Consider the following 21,314-nt stretch of genomic DNA (forward strand, 5'->3'; position numbering starts at 1 on the left):
CACCGCCTTCGTGGCTTTGCAAACTCAGTTCAAGGCCGACATAGATACCCTCACTTGGCATATTGCTCTTCAGTTGCTATTACAGACTCAGATCTAGCCTTTAGGCCCGCTATTGGTACACTCAAGCTACTATCCTATTGAGATCGATCAAGATAGACATCAATCGTCTCCCTCCCTACTAGTTTTCACTAGACGCTCTAGCTCACCTCCTCCCCTCTCAGCAGGAGTTGAATAGATATGTCAAATTGGACATCTATAGACAATATATTATCCGGACTTGGGTTGATCCTCCAGAGGGTTTATGCCCAAGGATGGCATTCTATGCCAAACACTTCTTGGATATTTGAGACGAGATCATTTGGCGCCCAACCTACTTACATAGACAGTGGACCCATGCCCTACATATCTCCCTTGGCTCCTTCAGGGTGGGCTCTCACCAACTCTGAATTTAGATTGACCACCATATAGATAGAGGATTGGATTTGTAGATTGTCTACCATGGCGAAGGAAGAATCTGAGACCCATTCCTTTTCAGATGCCCCATATACTACAAAATCAAAGGAAGATTCTATTATTTGTTTAGAGTGCATATCACTCTCAAAGTTCTTTGGGTACATAGATCAACGTTGCTTTGCACTCTATCTTTGTGAATCCATACAAATTTATGACCACACTTTGCAGCTTTCTTTCGCCAAGGGTCAGATCTTGGTACAACTTATCACAACCTTCTTCTTGCCCTTATCTCATGCCCAGGGTACGAAGCAACCGTATAGTTTCCCTAACACTGGCCACTCCAGATCAGTGAAACCCCGTATGTTCCTCTTCACCAATGACACTCCTCTTGCAACACTCAGCAACATAACAAAGCCCCCAATCATCCCCGTCCATCTCATTCATTGTTGTCCTTCCCTTCGAGGAAGGATCCCTAAACCCTAATCATGTTCGGGGTGATTCTTGCTCTCTTCTTCATCTTCTATTTTACGGTTGTGCTTGCTCTTTTACCGATACCATTTGGTGTTCCGTTTAATGTTATCTTCTTGGTTGTAAGTTCCTAGTCTCATAGAGCTGTGTTGTGGTCTCTTGTTGGACATTAAGATTATCTTATCTTATCTTATGCACAACCCTTGCATAAAAACAAAGCACAAGAGAATAAATCACCAAAAAATATAAGCTTTATGTTTTTCTACTCACAAGTCTTTTCTTGTGAAAGAATCAAGCTTTATTTAGCAACTTTCCAAGAGAGCACAAATCAAACAATACATCTTGGTAAGGTTGAGTCACCTTATCCTAACATGAACAACACACTTATTGAGGCTATATAGCATTTGCAAAAAGTTCATGATTATTAAGATGTATTATATACTTACAAAGAGCTTAGAGAGCTTGCATTGAAATTTTCAGTATTTTGTCAACAAAGTGACAAGAAGCTATAGTTAGTCTGGATATTCATAGCAATAGTATGACAGTGTTGTAAGTGAACTTAATATTCATGACAATATAGCAACACGAACCTAAAATAAAACTTCAAATTCACAACAACAGAGTGGTAAGAACTTTATTGTTTGACTTAATGTGCATAGTATAGAATATTATTGATATTATTCATTGCGGTAATTCCAAACATTGGTAATTACTCTCCAATATACATGGGTGTGATATTTTAAGTTAAAAAATCGTGTTATAATACCAATAGTTTATTCCTAAGAAGTGAAAGAACAATTGACAGTTCAATTCCACCAGTACTAGATTACTAGAAATTTATAGTTGTTCTATGAAGTTTGCAAAATGTGGAAAAATGTGCTTATTGATTGGTTAGTGTGTGGGATGAACAAAATGAGTCCTCTATCTAAATCATATAGAATAATACTTTGTATAAGACGTGTACAATTGCATTTTGAAGTTTGTGAAACGTAGCAAAATGTGATTGTTGATTGGTTAGAGTATGGGATGAACAATAAAATGAGTCCTCTATATAAATCATATAGAATAAAACTATTGTATACGTCATACACAATTGCATTTTTTTATAATAGCATATTTTCAATTACAAGTAACATTCAAATAAGGTTAAGAAACTATTTGACATGTTTGTCAAATGCAATATTGGTCACTTTTTTAAGGAGTTGTACAAAGATTTTTATTATAGATGTAATATTTAGCAAATCTAAATGCATGTAACATTATGAATAACTTGTATAGGATTACAAGACATTTAACGTTATTGTAGATGAATCTAGACATGATTATTTATAAAAATCCAATTCTCTAAAGAATATAAGTACAAAAGTGTGTCATAATTTAGATCAACTGATCAACAAGTGAATTTAAGTATTTCTAACTTTAATTTTTGCAAAAGGCAGGGACTCTAGCTCTTTCAGAGCTCCTGTTTGTAATGCATTATTAAGAGCTGTAAAATCAACATAATTTATTACGTCACCGATATAAAGGTATTTACATCACAGGAAAAGAACTGCATATGATTCAGTCTATTTACAACACTCAAGAACTTTCCTGACTGAATATGTTGGATAATAATTTTTCTCTGCAAAAGCAGATTGTATCTCGTAGGCACAAATCAAGTGATACAGCAAGTCTCAATGATGATCATTCTGTCTAAAACCTGTGGAAAATGAATCTATTTCTGAATATTCAAATGTGAAGTACGTCTTGGTGTATGATAAACCAAGTATCCCCAAGGGCTCAATGATAAATCAAAATGCAATGATAAAATACACTCCCACAAGAAAACCATGGATATTACTGGGACCCTAATATTCTACATTATAGACAACACATTTCTATATAAATTGACTAAATGGTGTTATAATTGCAGATGCCAATCAATCTATGAAAAGAATATGAATAGGTTTGTTGTTTTCTTATTAAGTCTAAATCATGCCCTCTCTGCTACTGCTCTCTTTTGACACGTTTTGTGACATTGTAGATGTCTTGGTGTTTGTACTCACACTTCTTAAATCAATCAAATCCCCAAACAGCCGATCTGGAGTAGTGTAAGGTTTTGGAGGTGATGGTTGGGTGGTTACAGATGAAGCTTGCCTTGCTATGTTCCCACGCAGTGTCATGTTTTGCATGTTTCCTATTAGATCCCTCTGCTGTTCTCCAGCTAATGCAGGTCTCTCAATTATAGAACTGAATGATCTTTGCTGCTGCAAAGTATGTACCATACTTGATGGTGATGAGACAGGAACGGTACTATTTCCATAAAGCATGGCTCTCTGCTGAGGACTTATAGATTGTGGTACAGATTCTAGGCTGCTAGAAGTCCAGGGAGGAGGTGGATAGCTGGATGACACTGGTGACACCTGAGATGGTGAGCTATAAAGCCTTGAACCATAGGTCCCTACATTTGCATTAGGATTCTGTTCTTGTTTGAAACCAGTTGCCCAAGGCACAACATAACTATTTTGAACAAAATGTCCTTGATTCCAGGAATAGTTCTGATTTTGCGGACCTAAGTAAGGTAAGTACTGTTGTGAAGGCTGATAGCCTTGTTGAGAGGAAAATGGCAATGTGCTAGGCATGCCTCCTTGGGGGTAATATGGCTGCTGCTGAAATGCACTTCCATTAGGGTAAACCTGCTGCTGCTCAAATGTACTTCCATTAGGGTGAACCTGATGCTGCTGAAAACCATTAGAAGCATTTGAACTCCCTTGCTGTGGCGCTAAGGGTGATAACGGATGTCCATTGCTAGGAGTAACAGGAGGTGGGGTCACTGGACCCTGAGGTGACATGTCAGTGCTCAAATCCCCACTGAAAAGATCAATCAACTGTTGTTCATGATTAGATATATTTGATGTTTTGATCGGTTGAGGAGGCTCTGGCAAATCCAACTGATCATCCCTTTTTGTCCTATCTTCAGCTACATCTTCAGGGGCGGGTAAAGCCAACTGACCAGTTAAGCTACTTGGAGTACTAGTATCCTGATGATCAACGGTTTGAAGACGTGAAGGCCTGCATGTCAACAAAGCATTAGGAGCAAATGATACCAAGATGAGTGCAAAAACTGCTTACAAACAGAATAGAGTTATGTAGGTAAGCCCAAATATAAAACACTACAATTGCAATTGTGAAGTTGGAATAACAAATCTGTTAAAAGCTCCTATAACATACATTTCATATTAATTCAAATGATGAGAATGTAACATCCCCATTTTAGTTCCTGTAGCTGGGCATGTCAGTTCATCATTGCGACCCTCATGAGCTGACAGTTAGATTTGAGGGACTTTGTTAATTGACTTTCTATTTATAGTAAGTCAATCTCGTGTGATTACTATTCTTAGCAGTGCAGTGGAGGCACCTAGTGTTTGGCATCTTCAAAGTTTGATTGGGTCAATTAATGGAGTTTCATATTATAACTTGTTTATAAAGACTATCTTAATAAATAACTTTATCAATTCAATGTTATAATTTGGAAGTGTGTGAGAGAAGCATCTTTAGTGAAAAGTGTATTGGAGAAGCCTAGTTGCATTTTGTGTTATAAAAGAGGCTAGAAAATCGATCCAATCTATGCCATTGCTTATTTTTCATTTTGTGATTTTATGATGAGAGTTTCTACATGGAGATTCTGTGAGGACTCATTCCTCTTTCTGATTCACACTTTGAGCTATTGAAATACATAGTATCAAACTGTGTTTGATTTCTAAATTCTGATCATCAACCCAGTGTTGCTGTTTTATGGCAATTTGGTAGATTACTTTCATTGCTGGAGCTGAGAATTGAGAGAATTATTTATCATAATTTTGGGTGTTCACAGTCTGAATATTTTGCTGCATTTTATATCTGCTAAAGGAGCAGCGTTTGGGCAATCTGATTGGACATTATATCCCAATCGAATTTCTGCAAATTGACGCCACTGAAGGGAGTTTTCAGAATGGCATTCTCCACGCTGCTAGGCGTGAGTTTACCTACCTGCCGTGGGGCTTCCTGACAGCCTGCCTTAACAATTTCTGGGGCAGTGTTTGGTGTTTTTGAGATTGGCTGCAATTAGTGTGGGGTTTGGAAAAATACTATTTCTAAGCATGGATTCTCAAACAATTCTGCTGCAACTTGAATTCGATATCAGGTATACAATCAAGTATCATATTTAATTTCTTGTGCATGAAAATTGTGTAATAATTTGCAAACACTATAATTGCAAATCAAAAGTTTGATACTGGAATTGCTATTAGTTATTTATTTGTTATTCATTCTAGCACTTAATATATATTTGTAATATACTAAAAAACAATATATTGCAAACAACCAAAAAATTGCACAAACTTCCAAAAAAAAAAAAAATCATACTCTTCAGCATAGCTACAGAGTTAGACAGCAAGGCTCTTACAGAGAACAATGCTAAACATCTTCTACAATGATGTCAGACAAACTAGAGGGATGAATAAGCCAATAAATGTTAGAAGAGGAAGCTAAAAATCTCTTAACCATATCTAAACACCCCATCATGAAGAACCTTGCCAATAGAAACCAAATTTTCTTTTTGGAATCAAAAAACATTTTACCATAGTTCCGCAGAGTCTCGGAACGGAGGCATGGGTAACAAAAGAACCTAGTACCTACATATGGGGACAACAAGAAGGGTGATGCAAATATGTTTGGTACTTGAAAACTTGGTCATCAAAAAATGAACAAGGAAGAAAAATTGAAATTTTAAAATCATGGGTAACTAAACGCATTACATTTTTTAAATGAAAATTGCAATGCCAATTACATGTATCAAATACATTATTCAAAATCACAAAATACAACTGATCAATCACCTAATGCTTCTAACCATCTCCAAAGCCCATGCCAAAATCCTCATCACCCTGTTGGACTTCGGACATCAGGCTCCTTCAAACCAATACCAACCAACCCTCACTCTGTGACATCATCATCAACCTGTTATGGCTCCTCTGGCTCTACACATCCCATTAAACTACTGTATTCACCTAGTACATAAACATGTTGCAATCAAGGAGACACATGGTGCTATGTACGACTAAAAGGTAACTTTCTACTCTTCATAGAGTGGACAAGGTTGTAAGAAAAATCAATTCCTCTCAGTAGCACAAGACAAAAAACTAGGTCAATGGCTGGTCTGGTTGTCAAAGAAGACCAGAGGCTTACCTTGAAAATTTGATGCATTGAACAATTAATTTATCAATGAAAACTTGATCTTCCTCTTGCTCTCATTCTTTTGCTTCCTCAGGCTCTCATTCTTTTGCCTCCTCAGGCTCTCATTCTTTTGCCTTGCTCTATAACTGTTACTCAAGTTCAACGCAATGAAAATTTAGTAATCTTGATTGAGGGTGGGATGCCTTTTGATTAGCTTTTAGAGTGTGGATGGGGCAGATAAAACTATTAAGGTTAGGGCCAATGCTTCACTTTTCCCAAAAAAAACCTTTAAATAAACCTCACTTTTTACTATTCAAGAGTGGGGAGCAGGCACACATTCTCGTAACTTATGAGGCAAGTGGGCAAGTATCCTCAAGGTCTTTGGGGATATGCTGATATCCCCTCCATCTCACCCATTGGGTCGACACCACAAAGCATCCTCCTTCCAAGGGAAACATTGCATTACCTGTTGGTGGCAATGGATGGATGACAAGGGGACATTTCCCAGTTGTCTCCAAGTTACAAGGACATCCCCTTCTCTAATGATGGCAGTTTTTAAGGGTAATAAATCCACATGGAACACTGTTTTTGCTGGTATTTCATAGAATGAAGGTACCCTTAGGAATACAGAGTTAATAGAAATTCACAGAAGTGATTGAGTTGCTATTGAAGTTACTTCTCCCGAATAACCTGATACTGCTGATACAGTTAAAGATAATAAAAAATGTTAATATAATCAATAGCTGCCCAAATATTACTCTGTCTCATCATCTATTAATTACTGCGTGACTCTGCAAATGATTCTAAAATTACTTCCCGACTTTCAGTACATACTAAAATGGACATGGAATGACCTTTGCCATATCACATACAGTCAAAAGGTCACCTTCAGATTTGACATGCTCTATAACTTGGTCTTCTGGGGTTTGATGGTATGCATAACATGAACAGAATTCTGAAAAAAAAAACATACATCATGAAATGACATTAACAAAACAACAATTTCTAGTCCTGCAACTAGTTAAAACATCATTAAAAAATCACTCGCTGTCAACCCTTATCCCAACACAGCACTGAAATGGTGTTTCAACTAGTTCTAGCAGTTTAATTATGAAAATGTCTTCATTACCTGCGGGCCAATTGTGAGAAGTCATCTTCTGCTTCATCCTCCTCATAGGGAGCACTGGCAGACGGTGCATTAGAACTGTAAGTTATTAGTTCCTGTGGTAAAGGAGATCCTGAAGCTATAGCATCATGCTTTGCAAGTACATTTTGTAAGTCGTCATTTAATACAAGACCTTGTCGAAGAAGCTCCTCGTCCCTATTATTACAATGACCATGAGATGAGTTAACATTTCCAGAAACAAAATATAACGCAAACTGGGAATGCATTTGAACAGTTTATTATGTGACTGTAAGCCACAGTTCTACGATATCTAAGTTCCATCTTCCATTGTAGAAGCATTTCTATGTACCAAAATATTGTAATAAAAATTGTAATCACGTGAAGTATTAAAATCAATACTTCAAGAGTCTGAAGAAACAATACCATTCAAGGAATTAGGACTTCAAAATTAAATTCGCAATGCAGATGTAGTTAAGAATCATACAACACAACCAATTCAATGAACATTCAGTCAAATAAACTTAAGTTGACATGTGAATATGGTGCTAGAGCTAAACCTCCATAAACCCATAATTCTGAAGTACTCTTCCATATCAAATACTGACTCCCGTGAAAGAAATGCTCGTCTCAAATATACATTAAAACTCTGAAAATGGTTAGAATGACGCAGATATGAGGAGGAAAAAGAGGGAGGGAAAAAATACCACTACAGCAGAGCAGAAAATGCCAAAAAAGAGCACAACAGCCTTTTTCAATCTCAAGAAGCTAAATAGAAGAAGAAGAAGAAGAAAGCATTTAGCAGTAAATTATCCCCCATCACTATGCCCTGATAAATAGGAGGTCCATCCTATTGAAGCTACAGGCAGATATCATCATCAAGCATGACTTTCCCAGTTTTAAAATTAGAATTGCATAGAAAGCTTTAATCCATAAATGTAAGGTGAAGGGTAATTGAGCACACATAAATGTAATGGTCAGTACAGAACGGGCATTTACTGCCATTGATAAAGGCAAGAGCGTGTCCACTCAGCAGAAAGGACAGCACACATGAGGAAAGTTCCAACAAGAGAATCACATGTCACCATTGTGGATGGCCTAGCAGGCCACTCAAACCTAGCCAATCTTGGGGCACCTATGGGGGGGGGGCCGCCGCGGGGGGGACCTCCCAAACCCTCACCTTTCTTTGTTTTTAGCCATATCCATAAGTTCTATAGAAAGCAGTTGTCTAATCAGAAGAGGGATAGTCTAAGCGGCAAGCTCCTATTGTAGAGCATTCTGAAGAGGCCTCAACCTACTATGCTTTTTGATAAGCATATTTTGTTATGTCGGTTAGCTGATAGAATGACCATTAAAGGAGGCTATTAGACTCTTTTTAGCATCATAGGTTCTTGCTATTTTCAGCTCATTATTTAGAATCTTAATTAACTGTCATTTGTGTTCTATTTTTCAGTTGTCTTAATTATTTTATTTTTAGTCATCTATACTTACACAACTTTGGCTTTTTGCTTTCCTCTTTTTTCTTAAAAGCTTTTCTAAACTCTATATATTCAGGTATTTGATTAATACAATCATTCAGTTTTTAGCATTTCATTGGGTAAGTCGAAGTTGTTTTCTACAGATAAAGAGATATTTTGCCACCAATGATTACACACACCTCATCTTCAACTGTGAATTTTTTCTTCGAGTATTAAATAAAAATAATTCCCGCACTACCGAAAAGCACTCTGCAAAAACTTTCCAATAAGTGACAAACATTAAGACTCCAAGCAACATTGAGGGAGTTATGGCCATGGTGTGACTAGTTCTTCAACAGTACTGTATTGTATAATTCCATGTTAGGCAACTCTAGCATCAGGAAAAGTATTCATATTTTTTTACCACAATAGCCATACTTGCCTTAGTTTTAAGTTTGAAACAAATTTGAAACAAATTTCAATCAACATCCCCTATGTTTTCATTTTCAGATTTGTAGTGGGAAGTTTTGCTGAGCAAGATCTTTTGAAACCTTAGTTTACCAACAATTTCCTAACAGACAAATCAATATTTTTGAAAGAGAGATGCTAGAAAGTTTTAGCATATATTTATAATTAGTCATTACCAGATATTTGCAATTACTTACGATGTGTACTTTTTAAATAGTAATGGGATTGGTACGAGGACCTTACAGGGGGAAGGGATTTATCATGGGAAGCAATTACTCAAAGATTCTTGGATAGATAGAAAGTGAGGAGTTATTTTAAGCAAATAAGAAATCAAGATGTCTCAAAAAAGGAGTTGAACAGAACAGTAAAGATATCCAGATCGAAGGATAACATTGAATCCCTTGTTATATATATATATAAACAAAAACAGAAGAAGCCAAAACAAAAGAAGAAAAACTTTAACCTTAAGCAAAGAAATAAAGGAGGTCCAAATATTTCATTTTCAAATTAACAAGCTTTCATATAGTAGCATTAATTGTAATTCAATTGCTCAAAAAAAACAATAATTTCAGTAATACTAACATAGTTGTCAACTTGTTGAAAATTGCAATCATTGATGTTAAAGCCGCTGCATTTGAAGATTGCTAAGGACAGATTATGGGAAATTTATGGCACTATTATGGAGATACTATCAAGCAATGAGGAGATAAATTGCACATTTTATGTTGAGTTCAAAAGTGCAAAATAAATATAAGAAAAATGGGACAACCACTCTAAAGAAGCCCCTAAATTCATGAGGCTTTAAATTTCAAAACAATAATAATAATCTATTTGTGGAGCCAACTCTTATTCTTGGCACTCACCTTGGAAGACCTTTTTTTAAATAAATAGTCTTGCTTAGACTGACCTCACTGGGACAAATGCTCACTTCAAGCAAAAGAACACAGAAATAAATAAATAAACATTTACATGCTGCCTTGGCCAACCTAGCATGGACGGATGAAACCGTTGGTGAGGAGGTGCTTTAGCATGTACGAGTAGAAGATCGTTTGAGGATTTATTGCAGCCCTATGAGCAATTTTTCTTCTTTTTTTTATTAGTAAGAGGCCGAAGCCAAGATTAATTATTATTGTGTTGTGATTAATTATTATTATTTATTTAGCTTAAGTAGACTTGAACCCAAGACCTCCCAAATAAGAGGCTCACAATTTTACCGTTGTGTTGTAGGGTCTTGCCTAAGTCCTATGAGCAATTTATTGTAGACATATGAGCACAATATAAGAGCAATTTATTCCAGCCATATGACACAATCTTTTTAAGATTATATGCAGAATTTGTGAAGGCTTTTAAAGCAAATTTCTAATAAGTATTTAAGTGAGTTCATGAAGGATTTATGAGCAAGCCTATAAGAAGGCACAAGGATATGTTAAGGCAGATTTTGATAAGTATTGAGCCAATTTGATAAGTTTAATGAGATCTAATTCACGAAGAAGGCCAAGTGATCATCACATTATTCTGGAGGTCAGTGCCTCCTATTTAGAGAGATTGATGTCTCTTGCTGAATTGATGCTCAATTGTGGGGATTGGCGTTTCCTATGGGTTAATGCCTATGAAGATTGTAAGAAATTTATAATACAAAAGTCAATTTTTACCGTGGTTTTCTCCCACAAGAGTTTCCAAGGAATCATGTGCTCATCTTGTGCCTCTAATTGCTAGACCTTGCATAAATGTTACTATTATGGATGATTAAGTTTTGAAGCAATGTTATTCTCCTTAACTAAGTTCTGAAAAATAAAAGTACGTCATTATACTGACTCAACCCCCTGCCCCCATCACCATCAATACAATTGTGTGCCCATCAATTGCTATACAAATCCAAATAATGGAATCAAAAGACTACTTTTCCACCCAGTGCAGCCCAAAGCACTTTTAGTTTCTACCATTTAAAACCAAATGGATTCTAGGGTCGCATTCCCTTTCCATGGGTTTGTTTTCAACCAGGCTTCAAAACCTTCAAATAATGTGTATCATGGCAAAGTGGCAATAATTAGGCCCTAGGTAAAATGGAAGAATATTTGCTGAAGAATGAATAACCTTGATTCTGCCCTAGTTGAGTCAATGTTTTGTTACTTCAGCAAGATCTAAATCTGTGAAGTAAAAACTGAGGTTTTTAACTAAAATTCAAAATTCAAACAATTATTTTACAAAAATATCTCATAAGCCAATGCGGGCTTCCTAGCCTCAGAGGTGTGGGTGGAGGCGGACAGATGCAGATGTCAGAGTGAAGGCAGACAGAAGCCACTTGGAAGCCAATGGCTTCAACCTGCCTCCACCTGCCTGGGAGTGGAATGGCTTCCACCTGCCTTTGACTTCCTGGGAGTGGCTTCTACTCGCATTAGGGTACCTCCAACAACCTCTGCGCCTAGACGCCTAAAAAGGCATTTTTTTCTTTTCTTGTCACTTAAAACATTAATTCAGCACATGGGGAAATTCAACCTTTTTTTGCTCGTAAACCCTAAAACAGCCCTAAAAGAGTCCATTCAACCACTCTTCATCTCATTTTGTTTGCAGCTAGACTCTTTTCTCATTTGGTCTCCATTTTGGCATTTTGAAGGCAAGCTGATTAATTTCGAAGAGGATCATTTGTCGAACAGGAGATAGCTTCCACAAACGAGTTTTAAGCATCTAATGTAAGCATTTGATCCCATTCTTGAGTTATTTAATGAATTTTTTCAAGTTTGTGAAGAAACTTTTCAAGTTTTTTTATTTTCTTTTGTTGAAAAAAGAAATAAAGAAACAAGTTTAGCTATCTATTTTAGTAGTTTTGTATCATTTTTTTGCACTTGTATGCTTGATGTTCATAATTATTTTTCTAACTTAAATTTATTTAATTTCTTATTATAGGCATATCAAGAAATTAGGTTGTATTGTGAGGAATAGTCGTCACCAATAGTCAAAGTTCGGTGGGAGGGTAAGCAGCTAATAGTTTTTAAATTGATGTAGGATCTCCTTTATGAAGACATACCACATGAATCTCACAAGTTTCCAAGGGTGGCTCATATATTTGGAAGTGCCATTATCGTCAAAGTAACAAAAGCAAACCATTCAATAGCTCATTTTTTTGGGTCAAACTTCATTTTATGGGCCCTACTGGTAAAGGATTTGCAATGTGCAAAGGCACAGATGGGAAGGAGTTGTCTAATGCACAAATAGCTTCATTTATAAAAGAACAAGAAGTTGTTAATAAATAGATGAAAAGATCAAAACAAAGTTATCATCAACCTCCATTCTCAAAGAAAACAATGCAATTTACCGACAGAATCAATTGTATCCTCCAAACACCCATTCTTTCCAGTACCTATACTAGGAGTCGAAGACAAAGAAGTAGAAACTATTGCCTGCAAAGGAGCTCCATTGGACACTGCATTTAAAAAGGGGGCAAGAGAGCTTGTTGATCAAGCCATTGCACGTTGCCTCTATGCCAAAGGTTTTCCTTTCAACTTGGTGAGATCATCATATTCAAAGGAAATGGTGGCAGCCATAAATACAACAACGGTTGATTACACAAGTCCCAGGTATGAAAAGTGTTAAGATTAACGAGACAAAAATAACAATTACATGCAAATATATCCAATATCAAAAAACAATAATGCACACAGAAGAGAACACAAGACAGATTTAACGTGGTTCACCCAATCCCTGGGCTACGTCCACCAAACAGCAAGTCCAATATTTTCATTATCTAGTGATTACAACATGATTACAATCTATAATCCTTTACAGCTCAATATTGTCACAAGAAGCTACAATCTCATCATACTCTAATGAAATCCCTAACCCTAAGCCATTTTATACAAATTTTTACCGCTTACAAAATTAGGACTAGATAATTTTGACAAATTGCCCTTGACGAGTCCACCTTGGCAAATGGTTGACGGGTCAACTCAAAAATCCTTGACGAGTCAATCAAAAAAAAAAAAATTGCCAATACCTTGAACCCCAAAGAATTTATGGAAAGTGTACAATACTTCCCTAATCAATTACCACATATCAACAAAAAGTTGCATACCACATTATTGCGAAAAAAGGTGGTTTGTGTAGAGAAAGCTATTCAACGAATTAGAAATTCATGGAAAACTTCAAGTGTTTCTATTGTTTCGGATGGATAGAAAGATACAAGAAACCAATAGTTGATTAATGTGTTTGCAATGTCACCCAAAGAGGCAATGTTCTTGAAGGCAATTGATTGTGAAGTGGTAGTGAAAAATTCACAGGTCATTTCCACGTTCTCAAGGCCATTGAGAAGGTGGGTAGTGAGAATGTAGTCAAAGTGATTATAGATAATGCAAAAATTATAGAAGTGCAAGTGCTTTGGTTTAGGACCAGTTTGACTATATTTTTTGGACACCATGCACCATACAATCCCAAAACTTGGTCATGCAACAAATTAGCACCCCAATAGATTGGGTGAAGCAAATATACCAATAGAGAAAGGATATACAAATGTTTGTGATGAACCACCACATGTCACAATCCGTATTCAAATCATTCTCCAATTTGGAGTTGCTGAAGGTAAATTGTTATCAGTAAATTTCATTTATTTATTTAATTTGCATATATTTTGTGATGTTCAATTATCAAATAATAAATTGTGTACAATATTTATTAAAATATTGTTATGATTAACTTATTTAAGTGGTTGAAACCCAGTTTGCATCTCATACTATTGTTATGAGATGAATCATCAAGGTGCAAGAGGCATTAAGCAAAATGGTTATTTCTAGCTAGTGGGGTATATGTAAGGCTTCAAATTCAAAGAGGGCACAAAAGGTCGAGGCATTGATCTTGGATGGCAGTTGGGATGTCAGTTGGTGTGCTGTGTGCAATTTGTATTAGATGTCACAAACCCTATCATGGTTATGCTTTGCTTTGCTGATTCAGATCAGCCTTGTTTGGGGGATGTCTATGATGGCATGTATACAATGGTAGAGAAGGTAAATTTTCTATACAAACACATGACAACAACTCCACAAAATGTGAAGCCTTATGCAATCAACTAGAAACATTCATTCATCATCTTTGGGAAAAGATGCCTACCCCGTTGCCCCTCATTGCATATCCCTTATCTCCAAAATAATATGCCAACGAAGTACTTCATATACCAGATAAAGTAGCACCATATGTGGATGAACAAGTTGCTAATGGGTGCTACAAAGCTTTTGCAAGACTCTTACTAGATAATGAAATTCGGAAAAATGTTAGGACAAAATTTGGCTTATTTTCTTCGGGAGCAAAACTTAATGCAATAAAGGACCAATGTGACATGGAAGCTATCACATGGTGGTACCTTTATGGTCAACCATTTAAGCATCTACAAGCTCTCGCTGTCAAAATCCTCTCACAGTAAGTTAAATTTTTTTTTTTTTACCACATGTATTCCACAATACTTTAAATTGTTTTTCATTTTTATGTTTTACTTTAATAATTAATTTTGTACTCGTGAACATTGTCCGTGTTGCAAGTTCTTTTGTTGTTGAACGGGTATGGAGTACATACTCTTTTACCCACTCAGTGAAGCGTAACAAGTTGTTGGGCTCTAAAATGATGAAGACTTGGTTCACATTCATACTAACTTGTGTCTTTTGTCACATAAGGAGGATTCAAGATCTTACTATGTTCATGGATGATGATGCTGATAACATCATGACACATGGTGCATCTAGCGCAAGTGGAACAGTTTTCAGTTGAGGAATTTTTGGCATATCCATATGATTTGGATTCGGATTGATGAACATTGCATATTGAATCATGAACTATATTTTTATTTTGTAATAGTGATGATTTGCTGATTTGTACTGAAATCATGAAAATAGAGATGTATATGACATGGTTTATAGTCTTGTTGAATATTTGAATGTTTTAATTTTATATATTTATTTCATTTCTTTGCATATACATATCATGCACACACACACACACACACGCATCCATATGCATCTGCATCCCCCTCCCCTCACAAAATAAAAATTCACACACCCGCACACTTGTTTCCTGCATCTAAATTGGTAGATGAGAAATTTGATGTGACTCAGTCTATAGAAGTGTGAATAAACTCATCTTTTTTCAAAACATGTAAGCTAATCACAATGTCACAATGTTTGGAAAAATATATATAAACACAGTTTATGTGTGATAAGACTGGGCCCGGGAATTCTCTTAACAATCAAATGAAGAAAGTGGCAATCCCACTCAGCTCAGTTTGCCAAGAACGATTGACAATGTTTGTTATTCAGTGTATTGTTAGCTAAATTATGTGGAATTGATAAATTGAGTGGTTTCATTTACCCAGTAAATGCAGACATGTCAATGGTAAGAAGGCTCGGGATTTTAGAAAAAATAGTTCACTATAGATAAATATTTTTTGCAATATGATTTCTATGCTAAACTACAGATGATTTAAATATTAATATTACCTATCCTCCATGAGAAACTGTGGGAACAATCAGAAATGTGCCAAAGAAGTTCATGAAACTTAATTAAATGATAAAGATAGCCTTGCACAAACAAATAAACAAGCAAAACATGTTTTCGATAAGGAGGATTTTAATGAAAAGCACAAAGAAGAATATGAAGAGAAGCACAAGGATGATTTTGATTAAGAACAGAGAAAAAAGATTAAAGGGCATAAAAAAGAATTTGAAGAAAACACAGAAACAAAATAAATAGCATCAGGATTAGAAGTTTCTGAAGGAAACTCATACCTTTCACCTCCTCAAAACTATATAGCATGTGGAAGGTAAGGGTGAAAAGGCAACAGAAGAGAGCTGAGAAATTAATTCTAAACGGGTAGCCACAACAATAGCAATTGAATTGTAAAATGAGAATACAAAAGTTAAAAAATTTCACTAACACTCAACAAAGATTCCACTCAAGGAACTTCTAGTTACCTCTTTAAATGATGGTTTCAGCTTTAAAGAGCTTTCAGACACAAAAGTACTAATGATTAGCTTAATCGCATATAGACTAGGTTGTTTGCAAACATCATAGTAGCATTAGTTCATTAACAAGCTCTACTCGTTCATGGCATTAAGAAGAAGATGCTGAAAAATTATTAGCACTCGTTTTACTCCCATCCTCCTCTTATTCTCTTCATTCGTTTTTTATTATCTTGCTCTTTTGTTTCCTATCTTATTTCAGTTACTTTTCTTGAAAGTGTAATGTAAATATGATGGCTTCAAGGTCAGGGGAGCAATCTTGAAAAAGAAAAATCCTGGTTAACATATACTCACAATGTTGTATTTACAAGCTGCAAAACTCTTCTCTGACTGGAACGACACTGTTCAACAAGATCTACAATAACCTCATTTTTGACAGCCTGCATAGAAAATCACCACATAACCATCAGAAATGAATTAAGCTAAAATGTGATTAATGCCAACCTACTAATGAACAAACAGAAGATATCAAACACTTTAATATGTTGAGTGGCATAGAATTAAGAAAATAGCCAAAAACAAAACCAAAATAAAGTAAATGATATAAGAGCATTGATAAGGCAAAAGGGTATTCTATTTATTTTGTTATTTTTGCATTCCTTCTTTTAATTTTTTCCTTGTTTGGGTTTTTCATTGTTTACTATTTTTTGTCCTATGTTCTTCTTTTGAGATTTTTGGGCTTTTGTGTTTATTTATTGGTTTTTTTTTTTGGTATTTTAATTCTTCTCATTATTATTTTTCTTGTTTGCTTTGTGGTGCATGTCATTCTCTCTCCTTGCCTTTTTATTTCTCTCTGTTTGGCTAGTCTGAATATCATTCTATCATTCTAACTCATCCTGATAATGGATCACAGAGTGATCTGAAACATTGATACTAAATAAGCGCACACAATCAAATCCAGAAAAAGATTTGCTTCAAGGCATGGAGAGTCATTCCACAAATACAGAGTTTCCTGGAAACAAATACTGTCAAAAATATGGGTATGGCGTCAGATGCAGATACAGCAAATTTCAAGATCCTCCAATATAAATACAACATTTAATTTTTGTAGATCTAAGAATAAAAATGATCATTTTTTTGGATTCTGTTCATTTTGCAACTTTTGAATGTTGTTTTATAAAAAACCTAAACCAGTTGCAGCACCACAATGTGGTACTAAATCCACACAGATCAGATATTGTCCAAATATAGGCTCATATAAGGATGTGTGGCCAAGCTGGAATTCGAGAATATGGATTGATGGAATCATGGCCCTACTTGATGGGATGGTAATTTCTTCTATCAAACATATCTATTGTGAAGCCAACAGGACTGTGGATTATCTATCAAATTATGCCACTGATCAAGATGAAACGAAGATCTTATCTACCTTAGTGGATGTGTCGCTTTGTCTGTGTGATGTCATGAAAAACAAAGTTCCCGTCACAAGTGCCGGATAGCAATCATTTTGAGAGCATGCGGATTTTAATTGGAGACTGGTCTTAACTGTGTTAAGATTGATGGCAGTATTAGGAAGAATCATCGGTGCAATATGAGAGTTTTGGCTTTCATAAATATTGGCACCCAGTTATAGTTTCATCTAAAAAGGATGAGCTCATTGGCTGCCTTCTAAATGACAGACTGAAGCTGCTTTCAACAGGCTAGTGAAACCACTCCACAGAGCTACAGTGATACAGACATAAAGAAACTATCAACTAAACCAACGAATAGCTTGACCGGCAATGCAATTTTACATAGAAACCATGCAAGGTAACTAGGATCTAAAAGAGATTTGTTTCTGCGCTGCTCAAGGGACTTCACTGGAATTATCTGGAAAGTTATGCTTATTTAGTCAAATTTCACAAGAATCTGTTGTATTCAGCATAGATCAAGTGTTCCCAGGAGGTCATAAGAGGCTATTGGAATCCTGTTTTTCACTCCTCATGACTTAAGCTATTGGAAAATATTTATAGATGTTGTGGATTGCTTCTGGTTTTGACTGTGTGAGCCATTTTCCTTGATGTATCGGATCAAACTCCATGATCCATCTTCAGTAATTAGAAAGAAGACAAGAATTTTCTTGACAGTTGGGATCAAACTCCTTGATCCATCATTACAAAGTAGAGAGCAAGGCGAGATAATGATTGACCATGGAGTTTAATCATAAACATCAAAGGAAAAAATCTCAAAGAGTAAAACCAGAAGTAATGCACAATAACATCATGGACTGTGGAGATCATGTCTGCAAAAAAATTAGTGTCTTTGTCAATTCAATGTGTACAAAAATTGGAATATTAAATTCTGGATGTTGCGCCATTCATAAAAATGTATTATCTAACTCAAATTTAACAGCCCAAAGAGTATTATACATAAGCATTGGGTAGTGGGACAATTCTACAACTAGATAAGTAAGACATATTTCTAAAAATATCTCAGTAGTTTAGATTTTTCAAAACTAAAATAAATTTTATAGCATCAAATGTTTGAAATCAACCACCTGTCCTACATTGAAAAACTCAATTCCTGCCCCCATCCCATTCCAGGCAATCTTGACACTGTCCATCTTCCATCGATCACATGTCACAATATATCCTCTTTTTCCAATTCATTTCACCCCTAGAGGTTATTATGTCTAAGTACTTTAGATGAATATGTAATGTGTATCAACAATATCAATAGGAGGAAAACTCATTTTGGGATGTAAGCAGCAAACCAAAAGTATAAGATTTTTACAAAAAAGGGGTGAAATTCAGAGAAAAAATGGATTCTCAAAAAACCATTAAAAAAATTGTAAAAAAAGAGATGAAAACTATTCCTTTTCTAAACTTAAGGGGATTTTCATAGCATAGAGATATACAGAGAAAATAAAATAGAATTTAACTCGTGAATTGTAGGAAAAAAATCATTTATATTCATGTTGTTGATTGCATAGGCAAATATTCAGTTAACTTTTTAAGAAGGCAGTCATCAAATAATTTCATAAGTGTGAGATCGAATATTACCCAAGTCTATGAAGTACCTGAGATCAAAATGAACTGTAGAAATGTTTTTTTTTGTTTATATTCAGATTGCTGATTACATAGGCAAATATTCAGTAATGTTTTGAGTGGGCAGTTACCAAATAGCTGTCTAAGTCTGAGATTAAATATTAGCTAAGTCTATTACGCAACTGATATCAAAACTTATTAGACTTTTAAAGAGGGCAGTCACCAAATAGTTAAGTCTGAAATCAAATATTAGCTAAACCTGTGAACTAACTAAGATCAAAATTTATCGGACAGCAATCTAGCTACTGTTAGGAAATTATAGGCGCATGTTGCTTCCCCATTAAAGGACCATCTATAATAGGGCTTGTTGCTTCCCCGGTAAAGGACCATCTATAATAGTGCAATGTAGTTACAATTTTAAAATTAGTGTATAATATTTTTAGAGAAAATTCAATAGCTGTTTCGACATTATCTCACATTCCCCCCACAAATTAGGATGAGTGAGGTCCTTTCAAATTTAGTTGATGGCCAACATTGTTCCCACTCTTCTGTTTAGTGTTTTCCAAAGGTCAAGAAGAAAAGGGACAAAATATCAAATTGTTTCCAAGCCGATTCCGCATTGACTTCACTCCCATCTTGGAATCAACCCTATTTCCAAGCGATTCATCATTTTGTGAGTCTTTTGTAGGGTTTCATAGGTTTTTGCAATGATATTTTATGTTTTTTGCCATTTTTTTGGGAATTTAGTTTTTAATATGATTTTAAAACAATTTAAATTGGTTGATGATTTTTTCATGAACCAGGGTTTTTTCAGGGAAAAATTTGGGTGTAATCAGGTTTTTTGCAGATAATCGATTCTATGTTAACATACTTATACAGTGCACCTTACAAACAAATATGAAATGTGTGTATGTGTGCACATACATAAGCTCATGTGTGTAGGTGTGTTGGTGTGTGAAAATGTGTTTGAGTTTGTGTCTGTGCATATGCATAATTAAGACAAATAGTATATGAAATGTGATTGTTTTCCTCATGATGCATGGCAACTTGTATATGTTTATGCCAATTATCATATATGTTGATAGGAGATACTTTACATTCTTATCTTTTGGATCCACTGCATGAAGCATTTCAGCTAGAACTTCCATTCCACCACGGGCAGCCTCCATCTCAGATAAACTGCCAAAGTTTATTGTATTCAAGTCAGAAACGAAGTTAACTTAAGGCACTAAAAAATTTAAAACAGGGAAAAACATAGATGTAAAATAAAAAGAGAAAACTAAACCAAACTACATCTTTGATTGTGGGCAAACTGTACGGTTGAACCAGACATCCAACGCTCCTACAATGAAATTTGACATATTTTAATTAAAAAAAACTGTATAGGTAATTACCTTAACTGTGGCACATCAGAGGCCATTGCTTCATCCAGCCTTGATGCAATGTGGCTTGGCATGCCATAACCTGGTTGGGGCAGCTCTGTTCTCAAGTGTGTTGGAGGTGGAGTAAATATAGGTACACTTTGTTCAACCCTCTCTGGGAACTCAACTCCTGTACGCTGCATTTTACATATTCACTTATCATACATCTGAAAACTGTAATAAAGCTGCTGCATTTTAAGCATATAAATACCAAACTTGCAAAAAGAAAACTTTTTAACTGCTTCTAATTGCATCAACAAATAAAAAGGAACCAAGTTTGGCATTCACTATATAGTTCAATCATATAGAAGAAAATCAGTTTTTGTGAGTTCCTTAGTAGCTATTTGTGTCTTGAAACAAAAGTGAGAAACATAAACAAGATTTATGTTTTTCCTGTCTACATCATTAATCCCAGCACATTAAAAAGAACCTCTTACGTGCTACTAGTGAACACAAGCATGTAAGACAATGCCCGACCTAATCTTGGGTTACAAAACATCTGCATGACAACATGTATCCTCTGTTATTCTGTACAACATGCCACATTATGTATCTCAGCATAGTTGTGGGATTCGGCTACAATTTACAAACTATAACATGTGAAGAAATCCACTGAAATATAGATCCAATTTGTCGAAACCATAAGTGAGAAGATAAATCATGATCCAAGAGACGATTCCAAAAACTGAAAATTCTTTATTATTGTTTTTTTAAGTAATTGCAAAACTGCATTATCATACTATTCTTTCTTATATACTTTAGCAATCAGT

General features: G+C 35.4%; 1 protein-coding gene across 2 annotated transcripts in view; it reads right to left on the reverse strand.

Annotated features, from left to right (window-relative positions):
- Nucleotides 1-2,397: 2,397 nt before the first annotated feature.
- Nucleotides 2,398-21,314, reverse strand: part of LOC149550423 (TOM1-like protein 6) — an 81,545-nt gene continuing 62,628 nt past the window's right edge. For both annotated transcript variants that reach the window (XM_089793453.1, XM_089793454.1), the window contains exons 6-10: nucleotides 20,518-20,681; nucleotides 20,221-20,302; nucleotides 16,452-16,537; nucleotides 7,244-7,435; nucleotides 2,398-3,972 (exon numbers count right to left, since the gene is read on the reverse strand). In XM_089793453.1, the coding sequence (XP_089649579.1) occupies nucleotides 2,889-3,972; nucleotides 7,244-7,435; nucleotides 16,452-16,537; nucleotides 20,221-20,302; nucleotides 20,518-20,681 (1,608 nt within the window). In that variant the 3' untranslated portion in view covers nucleotides 2,398-2,888. The remainder of the gene's footprint in view (nucleotides 3,973-7,243; nucleotides 7,436-16,451; nucleotides 16,538-20,220; nucleotides 20,303-20,517; nucleotides 20,682-21,314) is intronic.

This window comes from Cupressus sempervirens, chromosome 7 (assembly GCF_028749045.1).
Source record: "Cupressus sempervirens isolate cs-2001-9-10 chromosome 7, ASM2874904v1, whole genome shotgun sequence".
NCBI lineage: Eukaryota > Viridiplantae > Streptophyta > Pinopsida > Cupressales > Cupressaceae > Cupressus > Cupressus sempervirens.